Source organism: Gouania willdenowi, chromosome 22 (genome assembly GCF_900634775.1).
Source record: "Gouania willdenowi chromosome 22, fGouWil2.1, whole genome shotgun sequence".
Classification (NCBI taxonomy): domain Eukaryota; kingdom Metazoa; phylum Chordata; class Actinopteri; order Blenniiformes; family Gobiesocidae; genus Gouania; species Gouania willdenowi.
Genome location: NC_041065.1, coordinates 14,875,405 through 14,897,557, shown reverse-complemented (window position 1 = coordinate 14,897,557; position 22,153 = coordinate 14,875,405). Strand labels below are relative to the sequence as shown.

Here is a 22,153-nt window from a genome sequence, read left to right as displayed (position 1 = left end):
TATTTTTTGTTTACAGAAAGCACTATTGGAGATAGTTATTTGTTTACATTGGTATGTTGACACTGATTTACAGAAATGTTGCACTAAAATAGCGTCACTGTTCAAAGGACACTTTTTCAATTTATTGTCTTTCAGAGAAATAAAATAAAAATTGTATTTTTTTTACCTAATCTAGATTATCGTAGATTGATTTCTGACCAATATATATATATATATATATGAGATAATTGCTATCGTGAGCGTTGTATCGTATCGTGGAGTATTCAGAGGTTCCCACCCCGAATACAGAGAGCCATTGTAGGCGTTTGCCATGCTAATATTGACCATACCTACAAAACTGGAAAGTCGGGGAGGTAAATTGGATACCGGTGAGATACAAAAAAAGGTATTGGATTATAACGTCCTGCATCTAAAATCTCCAAGTACGAGCAGTCCATTCAAGAGTCTACTCCAACACTTCTTATAAATGGGTCAGTTTTTCTCAAACTTACTGTTGCTGCTGACAAGTTCAAGTAAAATCACCTGACCAAGCCTTCTCTAACATTCCGCACCCCCCAGTTTGGAAACCGCTGCATTTAAATAATAAAGATAAAATATGTTCTGGGAAGTGAAACAAAATAAGACAGCGGGAGCTCCCCAGTAAGACAAAGGCTGTATTACAAAGTGCTACCGAGGGGAAGATATAAAAAGAGAGGGCAGTGACTAACCTTATTGAGGGGGAAAGGAACAGGGAAGAGGGAGTTAGAGTGGGACATTAGGAGGGGTTGACACTAAGCTATTTTGGTTGTACTGAAAGTGATGCTACTATTGTGCATATGGCTGGGCAATAATGACCAAAACTTTTATCTCAATATTTTTTCTCATAATGGCAATATATGATATAAATCTCGATAATTTGGCCATTTCTCAATCTGTGTACTTGTGTGGACTTTTGTGCTCGTGAAACGTCATCACGCGCAGCCCAAGTCCTGTTCTAAATCAAAGTCCTTTTGTCTCCAACTCCGCTGTAAATCCCCAGATGAGAACAAAAACTACATTGATCAGAATACCTATTTATAGGGAATGTCAATATATTAAACACATACACATGTTTATTGTATTTAAATTTTTGTTCATTTTTTTCTTTTAAATTATCACCAAATGTTTTATTGGTTTAGAAAACAAGTAATATCTACAACAATGACATCTACTCAATGATACATATCATTTTCTTTGATGTTTAAAGTGGAGCGCACATATTACACACTGTTGCGCACAACGACGTCAGGAAGTTTGCTTTGTCCCAAAACGGCGAGTATGCAAAGTCTGCGCTTGCGCACTCCGCAAGTCCGTTCTCCAAGTTTGCTCCCACGAGTCCGTACCCAGGTGTTCACAAGTAGAGTATGCATACTTGATGACAACACATTGGTTTCAACCAGGTGTGTTTGGGCAGGGACACATCTAAGTCTAAGTAATCCTCTCAGGGACTGAAGTGCCCCACCCCTGCACTGACGCCTGCATTCACACGAATTGTATTCTGTTAAACAATGCAGCTTTTAGGAATCATGTTATGAAGCAGAAAGCTGTCATGATCCTTTGTTAGTAGAAGTGCACCTACAGTATTAATTCTTTTATTTCCTGTAACTCCTACAACACCCAGTGGCACACACGTAAGACAAAAATAAAACTAACGCTAATATTTACAATTAAATTTTGTCCTGTTTGTATTGAAAAATATGCATGGAAATGTAAAAAATACAATAAAAAAAAAAAGCTGTGACGTGCCCACAACATGAGCTACAGTAACCACAGCAGGAAATGTGTCACAATGTCAGTGTGAAAAGTCAAATAAAGATTCAGGAAATATATACACAACATTTCCGACAAACAAAATCTGAAGAAGCAATTTTATGTCAACCAGCTTCTTGACAATGCCTAAATAACCCTGGTTACGAAAAGGATATGTGGCCTGAGCCGAACATGAACATAAAAAGAGACACAGAGGAATATGGAACACCAAAATCAATTCATTTTTAAAACTAAAAGTTAAATTAAAATAGTTTCTCTCTCAAACAAAAACATTATTTCCTTTTAGCTGGGGACTGTTGTTGGAAGCCTGACATGCTAATCATTTATCAAGCACAGTTTGAAATATTTTAATCAGATTGGGATATGCGAAAAATATGAGGTCAAGACCACACCTTTAAACTATGGCTTCAACAAACAATTCCTGGGTAGTTTTTTCGCTCAGTAGACCAATGTATTATATCACATATGTCTAACTCAAGGCCCGGGGGCCCTTTAAGGCATCCAATTTGGCCTGCAGGAAAAGTAACAATGAGAGAAAACATGAAATATTACTACCGGGAATTCCATTGTAGATATCTCTTATCTCTGCCCCAAATTTAAACAAATTTCACAATATTTGCAGAGTTTAGAGTTTTCCCTTAATTATATCTGGACACTAATTTTTTATCTCAAATTGTTGAAAGAACTCCCAAAATCCTTCAAAATATCTACAAAATATTCCCAAATTAAATTTAAAAAATGATCAAAAAAAAAAAAAAAAAAAAAATCGAGGAAATTTCGAGAGAATTTAAGTTTATTTAGTATATTGTCGGTGCCTTACATATTTTACATATCCCACCTGTAATCTGTGGCTCACTTAAGATCAAACTGGTCCGAATTTGGCCTCTGAAAAAAAATGAGTTTAACATCTATGTATTATACCCTAAAAGAAGCCAGAAATATAAATGTTATTATTATTTATTAATATTATTTATGTTCTATTATATAAATATTCAGCTAAATCACTCCATAATACTGTTAATAACAGATTTAGATTGTATTACTGGGTAGTGATGCTGCATCTTAGCAAGAACAGAAACCCAAGGCTGCTTCTGCTAAAATAGGTCCAGGTGGACTATATACGATTTCCAATACCACCTGAGTAGATCCAAAGAAATATTCACACACATACTGTACATACAGGGATGGACTGGGACAAAAATTCAGCCCTGACATTTTCTGTCCACACCATTCCACTACATTATCAGCGATACCATGTAGAAGCTGTTATTAAGTCAGTGATGCTCAACATGTGGCTCTTTATATCTTAATTTCAATTATTATTCCCCCAGAAAACCTTAAAAGGGGAACACTTTTTAACCCCTTTTTTTTTTTTTTTTTACCTATTTCCTTTGTTCCATTTTTGCCCCTTTTCAAAAATTTCTGACACTTTTTCCAGACTTTAGCTCCCTTTTGCCAATAAATAACCCATCTTTTCCTAGTATACCTTTTTGACACATCCAATTTTTTGTCCTTTCTTTAATGCTTTTGGCCTCTTTTCTTCCAAATAAGCTAACTTTTGTCCAATAAATGCCACTTGTTTCCTTTTCCCCCAACATTTAGTCCCTTGTTGTTCCACATTTTTGCACTTTATCACTATTGTTTGCCACATTCTGCTCATTAAAACTACCCTTTGCCATTACATACTACCTGGTTCCTCTGAATTTGCCATTTTTTGGCCACTCCTGACTGCTTTTGGCCCATTTTAGTCACTTTGCACTCTTCTTGCCATGTTTTTGCCAGTTTTGGACCATTTTTGTTCCCATGTCTGCCTCCACTCGCACGTGCCGGACAATGCCCGGTATGCCAGATGGCCAGACCGCCCCAGTGTACATATCAAGTGTGACAGTTGACATTTGCATGGAAGTAGAAATGTGCCTTGCTTTATGGGCTTTGTGTTTGCAGGAAGGAGATAACCATTCACCTATGAAGAGGTGAGTGTCAGCCTTGGCTAATTATTTACAATGGTGTAAAAGGTAGGACAATACATTGTGATATTAAAATGCCACAAGATCTATCATCTGCAAGTGCAAGTGGTATCACGAGGATGCTACATCTGTTCCAAGCGAGCGTGTCTTTTCAACTGCAGGAGACATAGACAATGTCCACAGGTCACAGAAAATGTAGACATGCACAGATTGTTGAAAAAGAACATTTCCAGGTCTTAAATGTGGGTTCCAGTTTGATGTTTTTAAGAACTTATGTAAAGTTCATACCCACATCGGGATTTGTTTTTGATAGAATGTCACGATGACATGATTTGGGCAGTAGGAACTAATCACCGGTAAATAAATCCCAATAAAACTCTGGAAAAAATAACCAGGAAAAAATATTTGCTCCCTGGTAAAGATAGTAGCTCTAGCAACTGGTACAATGATTAACTTGAGTGAATGTGGCAAACAATAGTGAGAAAGGGCAAAAATGTGCAACAACAAGTAGGGGAAAAAGGAAACAAGTAGTATTTATTGGGTAAAAGTTAGCTTATTTGGATGAAAAGAGGCCCAAAAAATTCAACAAAAAACTAAAATTGACAAAAAAATAAGAAAAAAAAAAAGATATTTATTGGCAAAAGGAGCTAAAATCTGAATAAAGTGTCAGAACTTTGAGAAAGGGGGCCAAAATGGGACAAAGGATAGGGGTAAAAAGTTTCCCCCTTTTAAGGTTTTCTGGGGGAATAATAATTAAAAATTAAGACATCAAGAGCCACGTGTTGAGCATCACTGACTTAACTAGAGCACTCGGAGAGCGCAGACCTCCACCAATTACAGCACGAGTACCGGGCGGGATATACACACGATGGGCTTCTTTACCACTACTACATTACCCATAAGCCACCGCGCTTAAAGGAGCAGGCTCAGGCACAGCTTCTATTTTCCTATTTTTTGGTATTTTCTCATTTATGGTAATCCAGAACAGCACCAAAATTGAATTACCTGTTCTTTGTCCTATTATCAACATTTCCTGAAAATTTCATTCAAATCGGTTCATGATTTTTCAATTGCATTAATACAGGAAAGAACAGAGATTTTCTTGCACAAATGTTCGTTGCGAGACATTTTGTGCATTTCTGTGGTCGTTTTGTGTATTTTTCCTGTAAATATATGTGTTTTTTTAGGAGTCATATTGTGTATTTGTGCTGCCATTTTGCATTTTTTGTGTACTTTTGCTGTCATCTTCTGTCATTTTGTATATTTTTCTGAGTAATTTTGTATATTACTGTTGTTTTTTTCTTCATTTATGGAATTGTTTTGGGAGTATTTTCTGTGTTTTTCTCATCTTTTACTGTATTTGTTGTAATGTTGTAACTCTGTACATTTGTTAATGTATTCTTTCTCTTGTTTTATGCATTTTTCTGTCACTTTGTACATTTACTTTGGGGGTCGCATAAAATTAGCTCAAGGACCTGATGTGGCCCCCGGGCCGCCATTTGGCTTTGCCTGTTCTACAATACTTTGTTACTGAATTTAATTGTTTTTTTTCTGGCATCTGTACTTTGAGTTTTTTTTTTTTTTTTTTTGGGCGACTTTTTACTTTTACTCTTGAATTTTTCCAAACAAATATCTGTATTTTCTACGCCTTACATTTTAAAAATGAACTCGTTACTTTTAAGACCTTTGAAGATGACGCCACGACGTAAGTAAAAATTAAAAATTTAAAATTTCTTTTAAAAAAACGCAACATTTTGGTAGTTTATAATGAGTACTAGTTGTTCACAAAAGGTCATTTAATTTATTTCCATGTACATCAAGCTGCACTACTATGGCGCAGTGCAGTCGGTGTATCCCTCCGCAACACAAAGCAGCAACTAGTGTTCTCCAGTTATGGATAATGAGCTCCAAAGCAGGCTGTCAGTCATGTTAAGGGAGAAAAGTTGTGTTTCTGATTTGTTGTACCTGTTCAGCAGCATTCTCCATCACCTGAGGAGGTCTATAATAACAGCAGCAGCAGTTTCCGGGAGCATAATCTCTGGTTTCAGGGTGTGTTGCGGCCGCAGGTATAGAGTAGAGGTCTCAGTCAATCACTGCCATTACAACAGGTGAGCATCTGATAAACATCAACCAGAGGACGATCACGACGCAGCTTCCAGCGGGTGAGTCCACTTTTATAATTATGTCATTTAAACCGTCTAACGTTTAACCCCCCCTCCCCCCATTTTTTTCTCATGAAATACTGTTACATTGCTCATGTCCGAGGTTTTCGCCTAATAAAACTTTTTTTTTTTTTCTCTCTCTCTCTCTCTCTTTTTTTTTTTTTTTTAATTTTATTTATTTTTTTAATTTTTATTTTTAGCTTTCAACGTTATTTAAACCTCTGTAAATCCAGTGTATAGCCCCCGTGCATGTTATGGTGCAACTTCATGTCAGTCACACAAATAAGGACAAATTATACTTAATAATTAATATCACAACTTTAATTAGTTTTTTTCATATTTGCAGAAGTGAGTAAATTATTATTATTATTATTATTTTATTTTTTTTTTTATTTTTTTTTTTGGTGATTCTTTTTTATGATCTCTTAGTCAGCAGTTTATAAATGCATGTTGGACATAATTCACATGTTCTTAGTTGTGCCATTTCTGATCAACTCCACCTTCTTTAGCTCAGGTTGGGATTTTTTTTTAGAGTTATTAAATGTAGCTGTGTAGAGCCTGATCATTTTTAAATTTTGAATTGAAATCATTGGTTTTTAAAACGAATTGTCAATTTTGACAAACCTTTTTATGTTATACGGACGCCTTTGTAGAAAATAAATTGAGTTCCAACTGCGCAAGATTTGGTCTCTTCCTGTTTTTTTAAGTTCATACATGAGATATTTACTGTTTGCAAGGGAACTGTGGCAAGAAAATAAATGTGTTGGGTGAAAGTAACTAGTAGCTTTTAGTGTGAGTACTATTTAGATGAGATACTTTTTACTTGTACTTGAGTATTGTATATACGACTTACTTGTACTTGTGTGGGATATATCAGTACTCTTTACACATATGCATATTTGTAAGAAATTATGTGTTTGCAAAAGAATGTCCTACAAATGTCATCTTTGTCAAAGAGAACATTTTAAGATTTAATATTTGTTGGTCACAGCGTATAATAAAGAGATTACATTATTATTTGGATTTTTTTTTTTTTTGCTTCAATATTGTTCTTTCAAAATCAAAACCAAAGATTTCAATTTCAAACTTTATGAAAACTTGCCAGAACATGTTTGTCAGGACTTTGGTATTTATTCAATTACTGTGTGTTTGTTTGTTTGTGCACGCACTTGTTTTGTTTATTGGTCCCGAGCATGTTAAAATGTTCCAAATAATAATGTATTATAGTATAGGATTATAGTTTATAAAAGCAAGGAATTTCTATCTGTCTGTGTGTCTGTCACACACACACATACAAATTCCGGCAGAATTCCGAGCCCCACACACACAAATTCCGGAGGAATTCCGATTTTTTTTTTTTACTTATGTGCCTAAAATATAAAGTCATTTTAAAGACCAATTAGACCCCCTGTAGTTGTTAAGACACACTATACAGAAGCTTATTGCATTCACAGAGTAAGAAAAAAAGTTTTGGTTCGTCTGAATGGATGAGATAAACATAAGTAAATAAATAAAATTGCCCTGTTTTTCTGTTTTTATCGCAAATGTTTTTCTGAAATGAGATAAGTTTACAAGCGACCCTGCCTTCCTTAACTGCATGTGTCATGTTTCCTGTTTGCAGTTTCCGTTGCACACGGTCTGCATTCGGAATCCAAGTTACAGTGGCAGAAGTATTTTCATTAAATCCCTTATTGTCTTTTTAGTAGCCACAAAGCCAGCTTGAATTCATTTCAGATGCATCATTCTTTATCCATGAAACCTGCCATGCTGGTTCATCTGATCAGAATCAGAATCAACTTTATTGACCAAGAGTGTATGAATAGTATACACACGAGGAATTTGTCTTGGTGACCTGTGCTCTCTCAGATAGTGTAACATTAAATAATAACAATCAACTAGAATAAAGAAAAATAAATAAAAAAAGAAGTATAAACATAAATATATGAGTAGTTAGACTCATATGTGCAAACTAAATAAAATAACAAGATAATAATAATAATAATAATAGCGAAATAAAATAAAAATATAATAACAATAAGATAATAGTGCAGTAGTGCATTGATGAGTAGTGCAGGTGAACATTTAAATGAAAATATTATGTCCATGAACATTCAAAGTGACAGGTTAATCCAGGGTTGTTTTGTTTAGTTCCATGGTTATTTCACAGTAACAGAAACAGGTCTGACACTCTATGACTGTTTAGTTTTGATCAGAGTGACAGCCTGGGGGAAGAAACTGTTTTTATAGCAGCTAGTTTTTGCGTACAGTGATCTGTAGCGTCTGCCGGAGGGGAGGAGTTTAAACAGATTGTGTGCAGGGTGTGAGGGGTCTGCAGTGATGCTACCTGCCCGTTTCCTGACCCTGGACAGGTATAAGTCTTGGATGGAGGGCAGATCAACACCGATGATCTTTTCTGCAGTCCTGATTATCCTTTGTAGTCGGTGTCTGTCTAGTTTGGTTGTAGATCCAAACCAGACAGTGATGGAGGTGCACAGAACAGACTGAATGATGGAGGTGGAGTGGTGGCCTCGTGGTTAAGGATGCTGGGCTTGTAATCAGAGGGTTGCCGGTTCAAGCCTCACCTGGGCCATCACTGTGGGATGTTGAGCAAGTCCCTTAACCCCGAACTGCTCCCCAGGCGCTGCAAAATGGCTGCCCACTGGCTGCTCAGCACAGGCTTTCAGGCAGGAGGGAGATACTCCGTCTGGTCCTTTTTGATCTTTTGTTTCTTGAATGGCTGGCACCTCTCTTTTGGTCTATTGGTCTTCAGGGCAGGTGGGGGGTCAGAGGGTGAGGTAGGGGGGGATGTGTGGGGAGCAGGAAGGGCAGAGTCCAGGTGATAAGCTGACGCTAATGAGCTCGGGGGTGGGTGTGAAAACCTGCAGTAAAAGCTATTCAGGTCTTCAGCCAGTCTTTTGTTACCTGCAGGGTGGGGGGAGGGTTTCCTGTAGTTGGTAACCTCACGCAGGCACTTCTGCCACACTTCTGAAGGGACTTTATTTGAGAAGCTTTGTTTTAGCTTCTCAGTGTAGCACCTCTTGGCTACTCTGATCTCCTTGGTTAGTGTGTACTTAGCCTGCTTAAACAGGACCCAGTCCCCACTCGAGTAGGCTTCCTCCTTAGCCTGACGCAGCATCCTAAGTTGAGGTGTGAACCAGGGTTTGTTGTTGTTGTATGTGCACAAAGTCTTGGTCTGCACACACATGTCCTCACAGAAGCTGATGTAAGATGTCACAGTGTCAGTCAGTTCATCTAGGTTGTCTGATGCAGCTTCAAAAACACTCCAATCATTGCAGTCAAAGCAGTCCTGTAACTCCTGCTTTGACTTCTCTGTCCACCTCTTTACAGTCCTTACTATAGGTTTAGCAGATTTAAACTTCTGCCTGTAGGTCGGGATGAGGTGAATCAGACAGTGATCAGAGAGCCCCAAAGCTGCACGGGGAACAGAGTGAAAAGAATCCCTTATTGCAGTGTCGCAGTGGTCCAGTGTGTTAGCACCCCTGGTGGGGCACTTTATATGTTGTCTGTATTTAGGGAGTTCGTGGGTTAGATTTGCTCTGTTAAAATCCCCGAGAATGATAAGCAAAGAGTCTGGATGTTTTTTCTCCACGTCTGCTATCTGGTCGGCCAGGTGCTGTAACGCCTCTGTTACACAAGCCTGAGGTGGGATGTAAACACCGACCAACAAACGAGGAGAATAGTGTGTATTAATCCTTGGTGATTTTAATCTGCATGTTGATAATTCCTTCTGTCCTATGGCAGCTGAGCTGATGTCTCTAATGGACTCTTTTCACTTTGTGCAACATGTGTCAGGTCCAACACACACTAAAGGTCATACTTTAGATTTCGTCTTTTCTTTTGGTTTAATAATTGACCATCTTGGTATTGAAGACTTACAAATAAGCGACCATTGCTGTATCGTATTTAATCTGTCAATCACACTGGTACAGACTAGTTCTAATGTGAAAAAGCGGAGACGCATTCTTAATGAAGCAGCAATCAGTGGATTTTCTGCCTCTTTTGAGCCAACTACATTTGCTTGTTGTGATGATGTTGACACTTTTATGACAAACTTCAATAACCATTGTCTGTCTGTTTTGGACACAGTAGCACCAGCTAAAAATACTCCAGGCTCTAATAAGAAGCCTTGTCCGTGGATGAACGAAGCCATTTTTAGCTTTAGGAGAAAAGTGGAACGGTTGTGGAAAACCACAAACTAAAGGTGCACAGACTTCATTTAAAAGAAAAGATAATGGAGCTAAATTAATTAATAAAGCGTGCCCGCTCTGCTTATTTCACTAATCTTGTTTTACAAAATAAGAGAAACCCCAAGGTTTTGTTCAATACTATTGAAAATCTTGTTGCACCCTCACCGTCCCATGTGCCTGTTCACACACAGGCGGACTGTAACAATTTTTAAAATTTCTTTGTAAATAAAGTACAAGAAATTAGGGCTAGCATCACTCCTCCCTTGGTTAGCTTGTGCACTGCATCAGCCCCTGTGAGCTCATGGTCGTCCTTCGCTCCTGTCAGCCTACAGGACGTTCAAGTTTTAGTAGGAAAGATGAAACCCTCATCGAGCACTGTAGACATTGTTCCTGCTTCTCTGCTTTTAAATGTTTTTGATGTTGTTGGTCCTTGGGTGGTAAAATTGATAAACCTCTCACTTTTATCTGGCTCAGCCCCCAGCTTTTTTAAACATGTGATAATAAACCCCATTCTTGAAAAACCCAATCTTGATCCGGGGGAGCCTATAAACTACCGGCCCATATCTAAGCTTCCCTTCATGTCTAAAATCATGGAGAAAATGGTTGCTAAGCAGCTAACGTCTTACATGGAACAGCATGATATTTATGACAAATATCAATCTGGTTTTAGATCAATCCACTCCACTGAAACTGCTCTTCTGAAAGTTTCTAGTGACGTGATGATGGCCGCTGACTCTGGTCGTTACACAGTTTTAGTTTTACTTGATCTGACAGCTGCCTTTGATACTGTAGATCACAGTATACTGGTTGATCGACTCAAATCTGAGATGGGGTTTTCTGGTACTGTTCTCCAGTGGTTTACCTCTTACATTAATGGAAGTTGCTATTGTTGCTTTATTTCACATTGACGTATGGGAGGTTACTGGTGACGCTTCTCATTTTTCATTGAAGGGGTTTTAAGTTTGATGTGCCGTAGTTATTTGATAACTTTAACACCTCTGCTTAATACTCTTGTGTCAACAAACCTCTGCTCAGACATTTCTCGAAGGCAAAACAACAACAAGCAGACTTTTATTTATTTATCCAGCGGGAACATTTACACTGCATATATTAAACTTTGTTTGAAGTCTTATGCTTTTACTTTGAAGGAAAATTATAAGTAGTATTAGATTATTACCTACCTTTTCACACTGCAACACTAAAGTCTGTAAAATCTTTAAAAATGTGACTTTTATGTTTCTTCTTTTGCTTTGCTCTGTTGTGAGTAGGGCTGCACAATTAATCGAATTTTATTCGTGATCACGATTTTGGTTGCCACAATTAAATGAATGCGATCGTTAAGAATATTTACTGTACATTTCAAATACGGGCTCTGCACTCTGTAATAATGTATTTATTCTGTTAGTCTTTAGAACATTTTAAATTATTGGGTTCATTCTTAATTTAATTTTAATTCTGTTTTTTAAAGCTTCATTTTGCACTGTAAATTGAACACATTGTTTAACAGTAGTGTAATGAAAACTTTTTTTTCCCTAACATGATAATAATCAAATAATTGTGATTAACATTTTGATAAAAAATAATCGTGATTAACATTTTGGCCATAATTGTGCAGCTCTAACTGACAGTTTTTGCAGCTGAAGTAATGTGTAAAATAGTGTGTTAAACGTTTCTTTGTGCATGAGAAAAACATGGCACAGGAAAACATGAGAGCATGCTGTGCTGCTGTGGTTACAGACACCAACAGCAATTTCCTTTTACGTGTCATTTATAAAAACTGAAGATGACCAAAGTGTGTTAAACAACACACAGTCTTGTGACAATTATAGGGATGAGATTTTGTCATTCAACTAACTCTGTTGTTTCCACTTGTATAATTTCTGCTTTTTTTTGGTTAACGCTTTGTAGAACATCACCAAACGCAGCAGCAGTCTTGACAGTACGATTGACACGGTTACATGTTTTTTTATTTTGGAATTCATTATTCCGAATTAAATTATTCTGCTTCATGTTTACGTGGAAATAGTAATTCTGAATTACATGGAAAACATGTTTAATTGGCTTTATTCAATTCCGCTTTAGGTCTGGGGGTTGGGAAGGGGTATTAGGGGCCTATTGGGAAACACAAAACAAATGGTGAAGCCTGTTTTGTTTGCTGATGTCTGTGAGTGTGTAATAAATCTGCATGTTTATGCTTTCGTCCAGCCACTCTTTTCATTATATCCATATCTTCTAAGGCTCTTATTGAATAAATAGTCTCGGCTCGAGTCCAAAGCTTGCTTCGGGCAGCCATACCGGATTATGTCTTCACCAGTGCGTCATCGCGACAGGACGAGCATGCGCATAACAACCAGAATTCATTTAAAGTGGAATAAACGTGTACAAGATCAAGGAATTATTCCATTCCAAATTAGGTTTAATTCCGAAAAGCCATTTTCATTCGGAATTCAGTGTTTACAAGGTCATTTTTAATCTTTTTAAAGAGGATTGAACTCAGCTCTGCTGATGAACTGTAATTCCTCTTTGTTGTACTTAGGACGTAGAGAACAGTGATGGCAGCAGCTCTCACCTTTAGATTGATTGTTAAACGACGCAAAATTGTGAAATTTGTGCATGGATGTGGGTATTTCCTGGCATTAACAGGCTCTATGGTTTGTTTTTAAACACATAAAACCAAGAAGGTCTCTGAGTCTGTCTTCACTGTCTCCTATGACAACAGGACAACACAAGAATGAGGAAATGCACTGGTTTAAGGCAGCCCAGTGCTTTTTCAGATTCATCTAAAATTTCCTTCCTCATATCGGATCTTGACAAAAAAGGTAAGGTGCGGAAAACTGAAAAATTGTGGAACGTTTAATACAAGGAAGTAATTAATCTAATCTGGACCATTATGTCCCACAGTGAACTGGAGACTTGTAATATAGTCCCGGTATGACGTGCATTGTCATACTGTGCAGGCTGCACTGTCTTTTGTCTTTCTGACAGGTTTATATTCTTCAGTAAACTACACTGGAATGGAGGTTGGTTTGCTCCCCCAATGAGAATGGCCTTTCCTTTTTAGTTATCCAATCCAACTTCATTTATAAATCACTTTATGAACCCAGGAAGAGGGGGACACAGTGCTGTACAAAAGTGCATACACTATAAAACAAACAATAAAGCAATATAAAATAACAGTGTACATGAAATCAATGCAATTAAAAACCATACGCCAAAGTAAAGAGATGCGTTTTTCAAAAGAGATTTAAAAACATGCAGAGATGAAGCCTCTCTGATATAAAGTGGCAGTACGTTCCACAGCTTCAGAACCGCCTATGAGCTTTTTTTTTTTTTTTTTTTTGCTGTTTGGCACCCTTAGCAGTCACTGGTCAGCTGATCTATGTGCCCGAACAGGTACATAGGGGTGAAGAAGGTCTGCCAGGTATTTGGCTGTGAGGCCATGCAGTGATTTAAAAACAAATAAAAGCAGTTTAAAATCAATCCTAAAATGAACTGGCAGCCAGTGTAAAGTAAAATGTGCTCAAATTTCCTTTTGCCTATTAAAAGCCGTCCAGCAGCGTTCTGTACCATCTGGAGACGAGAGATGGAGGATTTACTAATCCCCACATACAGTAGTCCAGTCGAGAGGTAATAAAAGCATGGATCACTGTCTAGTTAAAGGTGCAGTCCGCGACTTTCAGATCCCTCCCTGCTGCTCTTTTGCCCTGCCTCCAAACTTTCCAAAGTCCCTCAGAGGAGCTAACAAGCTAACGTTTGTCCGACAGCAACATCACAGTAATATAACATGCTCTGTTAAAAGCATATTACTGCAGCGCTTCTCTCTCTCAATGTGCACATACCTCAGCAGCAGCAACACAGTGTCACTTACAGCAGCCACACGGAGGCTGCTGTGCACACATCAACAAACACATGCACTACAGAGTTCTAGTGTAACAATTACAATCAAACATAATGTAAATCAAGCAGCAGTAAATACCTTTCAAGCAGAAAAGTTACCAATTCCATCTTGTACTCCTCAGACCTTTACACTGTAAAAAAGACAACGCTCTAGCTGTCTACCGTAACATTGCGCAATCACGACAGCGGAACCAACTACAAAACAATGACGTGGTTGAAGTGGGGCTCTGTGCAGATGCGCGTCATTCTTGTAGCAACTTCAAACAACGCGGAAAAATGAAAGATTTTTCTTATTTTTTGTATTTTCATTGTTTAATAGATTTTCGGACTATTTTTGTAGTCATTTTGTATGTTTTTGGAGTGATTTTGATTATTTCAGATTATTTTGTGTATTCTTATATGTTTACTTTGGAGGCCGCCATTTGCATATTTGCACGAGAAAAAATTAACCAAACACAATGTAATTGATGTGGTGTTTCCTCCTCAATTGTGTTTACTGTGAAGTTGGCCCCAAATTGAATTTCAAATGGCAACAAAGTCTTAAAAAGGTCTTGAATTTAATTTGACTGAAGCTGTAGGAACCCTGTATTAAGTCCATCTTGTCATTTTATGTTCTACAGGTTTGGATCCTTCTCCTCAGTCTCCACATGGAATCATCAGATAAAACCTTAAGAGTGAAGTTCCTGATCCTCCTCTTGCCTGTGCTCATCTTCATCACCTTCATCAGCATGAAAGCGCCCAGTGTCATTAACGGCTTCACGACCATATCCCACAAAGCTGTGGCTACTTGCCAAGCCACTGTTTCTGAGGAAAGCATCACCCCACTGAAGAACACCAAACACTTTCTGGTGTCTGCTTACGTTGACCAGAGAAAGACCGGCCATGATATACGCATTATTGGCATATTTAGAAGAGACTCCATACAAGCGTTGCACTGCCTCTTTTGCTGCGGAAGCCATTTAAGCACAACCACTGCAGCCACGACTCTACAACACTCAGATAATTTTGGGTTTGCCTTTGTTACAACAGACGTCAAGTGCCAAATTCCTTCAGGCTGCAGTGCTACACTCGTCACTCTTGTGACTCAGCCAGACGGGCATTTATCCCCCAACCTCACTTTTATTCCTTTAAAAAACCGAAAGACTGGCGAGGACAGAGGGCCAAAGTTCAACTTCACCGTCTGCATCTCCAATCTGTTCGGAGACTACAACAATGTCCTTCAGTTTGCACAGACTTTGGAGATGTACAGGTCAGCACGGTGCAACACAACTCTACAAAGCACATGCAGGGTCAAATCCCACATTTCTCCCTCAAAACAAACACTGTTGTAGAGTAGCAGTGTCTTTTTCTCTCTTTGAGCACGTTTGAAATGAGAACAGATGAAGACGATGTTGATAGTGCAAGGTTAGAATCTTCATTAAACATACACTCTGTCTTGACAATGCAGTTGTTCGAGCTCGTAGCCTTGATTGTGACGTGTTGGCCATACTTATTACCTCTGCCAAGGAGGTTTTGGTTTTGTCTGTGAACAGACTAACTGAAAAACTAATGGACCGATTTTAATGACAATTTCAGGAAATATCCGAAAGGGATAAGGAAAAAGTGATTAGATTGTAGGGATGATTCGGATCAATGTCCTGAATCTAACATTAAGGTGACAAAGCAACATGGGGGACTGCTATGAGTGCTTTCTAGGTGCAGATTCTGTTCATCCTGGAGTTTTTTAATGAAAACAAACCAAATGCATCCACAAAGCCCCAAACTACTTGTAAAAAAAAAACATATTTCATTTCTTCTTTTATTCCAAAACATCATCAATCGTTCAATAGCATTATACTAGAGATGGGTGATATTATCGGCCGATATTAGGTAAAAAATATGTTATCGGTCGACATCGGTTTTTCCACCGATATTGAAAAAACAACATGCTGTTGTTTGAGACAACACAGTAAAAAAGAACGTGACACTTGTATTTGTATATAGTGGTATCGATATATATCGGAAATTGGAAATTTAGTTTTAGACAATATCGGATATCAGCAAAAAGCTAATATCAAACATCCTTATATTATACTAATGTTGCTTTGATATTTTTTTATACATTTATGTCATGTTGGTTTAGAAAGTATAATTCTTGATAGTGACTAATGCAAACTCAATCATTACAATAACACTAAAATAAAGCAGGATAGTCTGGTTTGACAAATGGGCGTTACCTTTATCCAGAGCTGCAGTCATAACTAAACATAAAAGAGGTTGATTTTTGTGTATTGTAAGGCTTTAAAAACACTAATCCAGACCATTTCTTCCTATGCATCAAACAGACTGCTTTGCTATTTCCAGTGATCACACTCTGACACACCTGACACACACGCACATGCACTAACATGACAAAGCATTCCCTCTGTGCACAGGCATTCTTTCTGTGCGATTGTTTTTGCAAGTGCTGTTAGTTATTCAGTCCACCTGCAGGACTGCACGATGACACATTATTTAGTAAAGACCAGCGGTGTAAAGAGTGCTGTTTATCCTACTCGAGTAGAAGTACTGTTACTGGATAGAAATTGTGCTCAAGTACAAGTAAATCATACATAAAATACTCAAGTACAATTTAAAAGTACCTCAATTAAATAGTAGTAAAAGTTACTTTCACCCCCCACATTTATTTTTGGTAATAAATCTTGCCACGGTAATAAATCTTGCCACGTTCCCTTGCATACAGTAAACATCTCATGTATAAAAGAGAAAGAGACCCAATCTTATACTTGGAATTTAAAGAGTAACTAAACCCCTGCTTTCTGCTGACCTGCCACTAGGGGGGAAATTCAAAAATGCCTTGATTATGGGTGTTACTGCTGTAGATGTAAGACACGCCCAGTCAGGCTGAGACAGACGGTAATGCACACAATGATGTGCCTGTACACACACACACACATAGCGAGTTCACCGCTGAGATTAATTAACAAAATATAAAGTCCATAGTGAGAAAGAAAGAACCCAACAGGTTCACATGTCACTACAATCACAGGCACACATAATTACGATATGAAGCTCACACACAGCAATAAGACCTACACACACACACACGTCTGTGCACACACAGAGACAGACGGGAATACACACGATGTGTCTGTAAATACACAACTTGATAAACCCCCTGATTAGCGCAGAATCTTCTTTTTATAGAAGCACAGAGTCAAAACCATCACACGGAACAGTGGACTAACTCAGTTAGGCTGTCAATCAATGCTCACTGAGGGCTCCGATTGGAGGAAACCCTCCTCCCTTCTCTCAGCTTTTATAGGAAGGGCAGGGCCAACAGTAAACGTGATGAGGCTGGATAATCCAAAGAATCCGTTTCAGCCAAAAGCAAAATTCAATTGCAATAGCCGGCGTTCAACCCTTAGAAGACAGTAACTGACAATTTACAACCAAATACGCAAAATTAAAATACTAAAATGTGGAGGGAGGGACTAGGATCAATCAACAGCACTACTTAATACCCAAATACATATGCATTCAGCAGAATAAAGTGGGTTTGGGGTTTAGTTAAACTTTCATTTATTTTCCACAAAGGCATCTGGATAAAATAAAAGGTTTGTCAAAATACACAATTATTTAAAAATAATAAATTGGCACCTTTCAATTCAAAATTAAAAAAAATCTCAGGCCCAAAGTATAGCAAAAAATTTTAACTCCAAAACTGAGAAAAGAATCTCTCACAATGCTGTTTTAGAGCCTTGCTTTACGTTTAATCTGATTGGTCGATTATGATGTGATTAATTTGATTTTCTTGCAGTTTCACAACATCCATTGATTATTTTAAAACAAAAATAATAATTTACTCAGTAACGGTTTGGTGTAGAAATGTAACAAATTACTTTACTTTTTTTTAAAACATACTTGAGTGCAATTAAAATTACTGATTTAAAAATGTCCTGAAAAAAGTACGAGTACCCATCAAAGCAACTCAATTACAGTAATGTGAGTAATTGTAATCCATTACTTTCACGTCTGGGAAAAACCTTTGTATTTGACCAGCGGTACATAAAACTAATAGCTACAAGATTTCCACTTAAAGCAAAGCTAATCATCATAATTAAGTTATGATTGTGGCTAATGGCACTTGGTTAGGATAGAAAAAACAGTAGCTTTCAGCTTTGCTTTAACTGATTGATTGCTAAGAATTGTATTTATTTATTTTTTCTTTATTTCAGTACTTGTAAAACTAACATTTTGCAACAAAAATCTAATGTGCACACAAAGCATGTGTATGTTTGCTTGATTGTATGTTCTGTTCTATCCATGTGGTGCCTCTGTGCACAGGTTGCTGGGAGTAAACAGAGTGGTGATCTATAAAACCAGCTGCAGCCCAGACCTCGACCATCTGTTGCAGGTTTACAGCCAGGATGGCTTTGTGGAAATCGTTCCCTGGCCCATCGACAAGCACCTGAACCCATCGCGCGGCTGGCAGTTCAGCCAGCACGGAGGGGACATTCACTACTTTGGACAGCTGACCACGCTGAACGAGTGCATCTATAGATCCATGGAACGTTCCCACTACGTTCTGCTGAATGACATAGATGAGATCATTATGCCGTACCAACACAACACTTTGATGTCCCTGATGAGCTTCCTCCAGCCACAGCATCCCGATGTAGAGTAAAACAAACCAGTGTTTCATGTTCAAACATTTTTAACAAGCAAATCATCTCAACTTGTTCCTCTTTGTCATTGACTGTGGTCAGACAGGAGTGTTCCTGATTGAAAACCACATCTTTCCAAAGAAACACTTTGAGCCAAGTGGGCGGTTTCACCTTCCCCAGTGGAATGAAGTGCCTGGAGTGAACATACTAGAGCACATTTACAGAGAGGAGCCCAGCAGAAAGATTTACCATCCGTACAAGATGCTCCTTCAGCCAAAGTAAGAAGGCGCTCACTTCAAGACATGGGCTTCTCAAGTTATTCAACACGAGCATTTTTCAAAATATAAAAGATTGTAGGCCAACAATGAAAATATGCAAGATAAAATACACAAATTGGAGACGCAGCAAATTATTAAGACTAAACCCCAGGTTTTTGCTGATTTTGCAACATCTAGGCTGGAAATTTTAAAATATTGCCTGGATAATGGGCGGAGCACATGTAGCAGTTAAGACACACCCAGTCTATACTTTAAAATCTCCATAAAACATTCTATGCTATGCTAACTAGCTACTCAATAGGGCTGGGAAAAAAATTGATGTAATTGATTTATCAAATTTTTAGATGAAAATTTGCAAATTTTAGGGGGTTTTTTTTCACCACATTTTTTTCGGACTTTTGCGTTCCGTCCTTGTGGGTTACCGTAGCGCGATGTGAGCCCACCCCCTCTTTGTTTACATGTGTGTACCTTTAGAGTAGGCTATATGTGTGCCACAGGCATGTTTAATGTTTTATTCACACTATGCTGAGATGCTAAGGGAAGAGTTTATTTTTTTTAATTGTAATGTTATAAAATATACAGTTATCTGATTTCTTAATCATAAAATTTAAGCCACCGTGAAGTTGCTGTTGCACTTTTGCTTAAACCTGGGTTAAAGCTTGAAATTGTTGAATGACAGAGAATCATTTACTTTTTATTTTGGGATTGTTCTATGCATTTTAACTCTTGAGGACAATCACAGCAATAAAGTTGCACTTTTGACAATATATCTGATGTCTGCAGTAATTTTTAAGTGCATTGGAAAAAAAATTAATTCGAAACTCAAATTTTTCTTTTTTGTTTATTTTTTTTTTTAGGCAAAATCACCCAGCCCTACTACTCACTATAGCTCTCTATTGGCAATTCTCTCAGTCTAGTCTACTCGCCACAGATTGAAGAGTCCACTGGTGGTATTTTATAGAAGGGGCGGGGCTAACAGTGGTGGTTAGTGATGTAAGAAAGCACCAGAATGTCACAGAGCACCATTTTCAGCCAATAGCTAAATTCAATTGTTATAGCCAGGTTTCAACCCATAGAGGGCAGTCATTTTTACATGATATTTTATAACAAAATGTGACCAACTGAAAACCAAACTAAAATGCCAATCAACAACACTACTTTTATAGTTGCTCTTAGATAGACAAAAGCTTAGATTATTGTATGTGCTACACCTATTATTACATATTTTTTAATTACGATTACGTCTTCAATTACTCATTTTCAATTACAACTCAATTATGATTACGATGACCTGCATTTTTTCTAATTACAATTAAAATGATTATTTCCCCCCTGAAATAAATAACCCCATAAAACATAACCTTCCTCTTGTGTTAGCTTTGTGTTAGCATCTCTGTCAGCTGTAAAATACACAAGCTTACCATGTTAGGTTTCCTTATCCATGAAAATATTACTATTTATGTGGTCAGTATACCCCTGGATTTCAATTTTTAAAAAATATAAAATGATCCTCAAGAGAACTTGAGAGAGATCTGAGACATTTTAATTATGAATTACATGCAATGTGTGTAAGTCATAGAACTGTAACATGGTTCCACAGGTTTGCAGTTTCTATAGAATTTACATACCAATTACAATTATGAAGTCAATTATCTGAACTCAATTACTATTCAATTATGATGACAACAGCAACAGGGTTTTTCAATTATAATTAAGCCATAATTGTAATTTATTATCAATTATGCAATTATAATTATTCATAATTGACTCCAACCCTGTAAAAGTGTATTGCCTTTTGTCCTTTTTTTTGCATCAATGATATTATTACCCATGACTGTGTTTTCTTCTGTGTGCATCTCAGGTTTATTGAGCAGACTTCAGTGCACGAGTTGCTGATAAACGACGGTCCACGATACAAAGTTCCCCCTGAAGTTTGTCGGATCATTCACGTGCGCGTGGCTCTTCAGGGCTCGTTGAAGCTCGAGGAGCTTCATGTGGACAAGCGACTCTGGGACTTCCAGGAAAAGCTGATCCCCAACGTGGACCGTATGCTGAGGAGGGCAGGGCTGCTGAGCTCTGAGACGTAGAGCTGACAGATCCGACGTTTACTGCACACGATCAACAAAACAACCTAAGCCAAACATTGGCATTGCAACCGATACAGATTATAGCTATTTTTACTGATTTATTACAGCACAGCACACAGGTGTTTCATAAGGTATTGTGATCAAGGGCTTTGCTCTAAACGTTGAATATGCATACTTCTGACTTTGCTCATCTCTGTTGATTTAACTTATCTTTTAAAGCATAATCTAATCTATTGTGGAAGTGAAATGTGAGTACAAACAGTGAGTGCTCAAAGCAGCTGCAGCCATTATACCAACATAAATCAAAAGACGGAACACAAAGATCTCAGTGACATCAAATAACGATACCAGAGTTACTCAAAGACAGAAGTGTCTCAGATCAACTGGTTGGGAGCAGAATCCCATCTCATAAAAGGCAAGGCACATTTATTGGTATAGTGCAATGGTCACCAACCTTTCTGAAACTGTGAGCTACTTCATAGGTACTGAATAGGGCTACTTTCTGCTTGAATACTAAATGTTCACGGTTTCACTTTAATTAGAGGTTAAAATAATCATTAAATTGAAAAGAAAATGATCATCTTCCTATTTTATTAGCGACTAACGAATGACTTTTAACTAATCGTAACATTCGTAAAATGTCATATTTTACGAAAATCCACCTTGCGTTTTTAGAAATATGTTTATTATTCTACAACCCATACACATCTCTGCAACACCTACAAACCTTTCTCATCATGTTTCAGTGAAAATAAACATTCAAAGATGGTAATGAAATACTGAAACTATTCATGTGCAGTAGTATTTAACTTAAGTACTGACTGCAGTACATCTGTCATATGCATTTATTTATCTTTGTGAGTTTGAATCCTAAAAAGTAAATCACATATTAGATGGAGCCCATTGGTGACTAGAGCTCCAGAGGGCCCCTCACATGGTCCATGTGGGCTACCTGGGGACCCCTGGTATAGCGCATTTCATACACAAGCAACTCAATGTGCTTTACATTACATAAAAAGTGCAACAAAAAACATTTAACAGTTTAAAAATCAATAAGAATATTAAAATTAGTAGTAAAAACAATAAAAAAAAATCTCCCTCTCAATCATACGCAGTAGAG

The 22,153-nt window shown here is 37.6% G+C and overlaps 1 protein-coding gene across 1 annotated transcript; it reads left to right on the top strand.

Moving 5' to 3' along the window:
* The first annotated feature begins 5,657 nt into the window (after positions 1–5,657).
* On the top strand, positions 5,658–22,056 carry LOC114456171 (uncharacterized). The gene is made up of 5 exons (XM_028437772.1): positions 5,658–5,917; positions 14,643–15,271; positions 18,349–18,679; positions 18,771–18,946; positions 20,808–22,056. The coding sequence occupies exons 2-5, from the start codon at positions 14,670–14,672 to the stop codon at positions 21,031–21,033; spliced, it is 1,335 nt and encodes a 444-aa protein (XP_028293573.1). The 5' UTR covers positions 5,658–5,917; positions 14,643–14,669; the 3' UTR covers positions 21,034–22,056.
* The last annotated feature ends 97 nt before the right edge of the window (positions 22,057–22,153 follow it).

Bases quoted from the DNA above. Each gene is read 5' to 3' on its own strand.
- LOC114456171 (XM_028437772.1), top strand. From the start codon at position 14,670: ATGGAATCATCAGATAAAACCTTAAGAGTGAAGTTCCTGATCCTCCTC. The intron at 15,272-18,348 runs GTCAGCACGGTG...CTCTGTGCACAG, and splicing joins CAGACTTTGGAGATGTACAG to GTTGCTGGGAGTAAACAGAG. The intron at 18,947-20,807 runs GTAAGAAGGCGC...TGTGCATCTCAG, and splicing joins AAGATGCTCCTTCAGCCAAA to GTTTATTGAGCAGACTTCAG.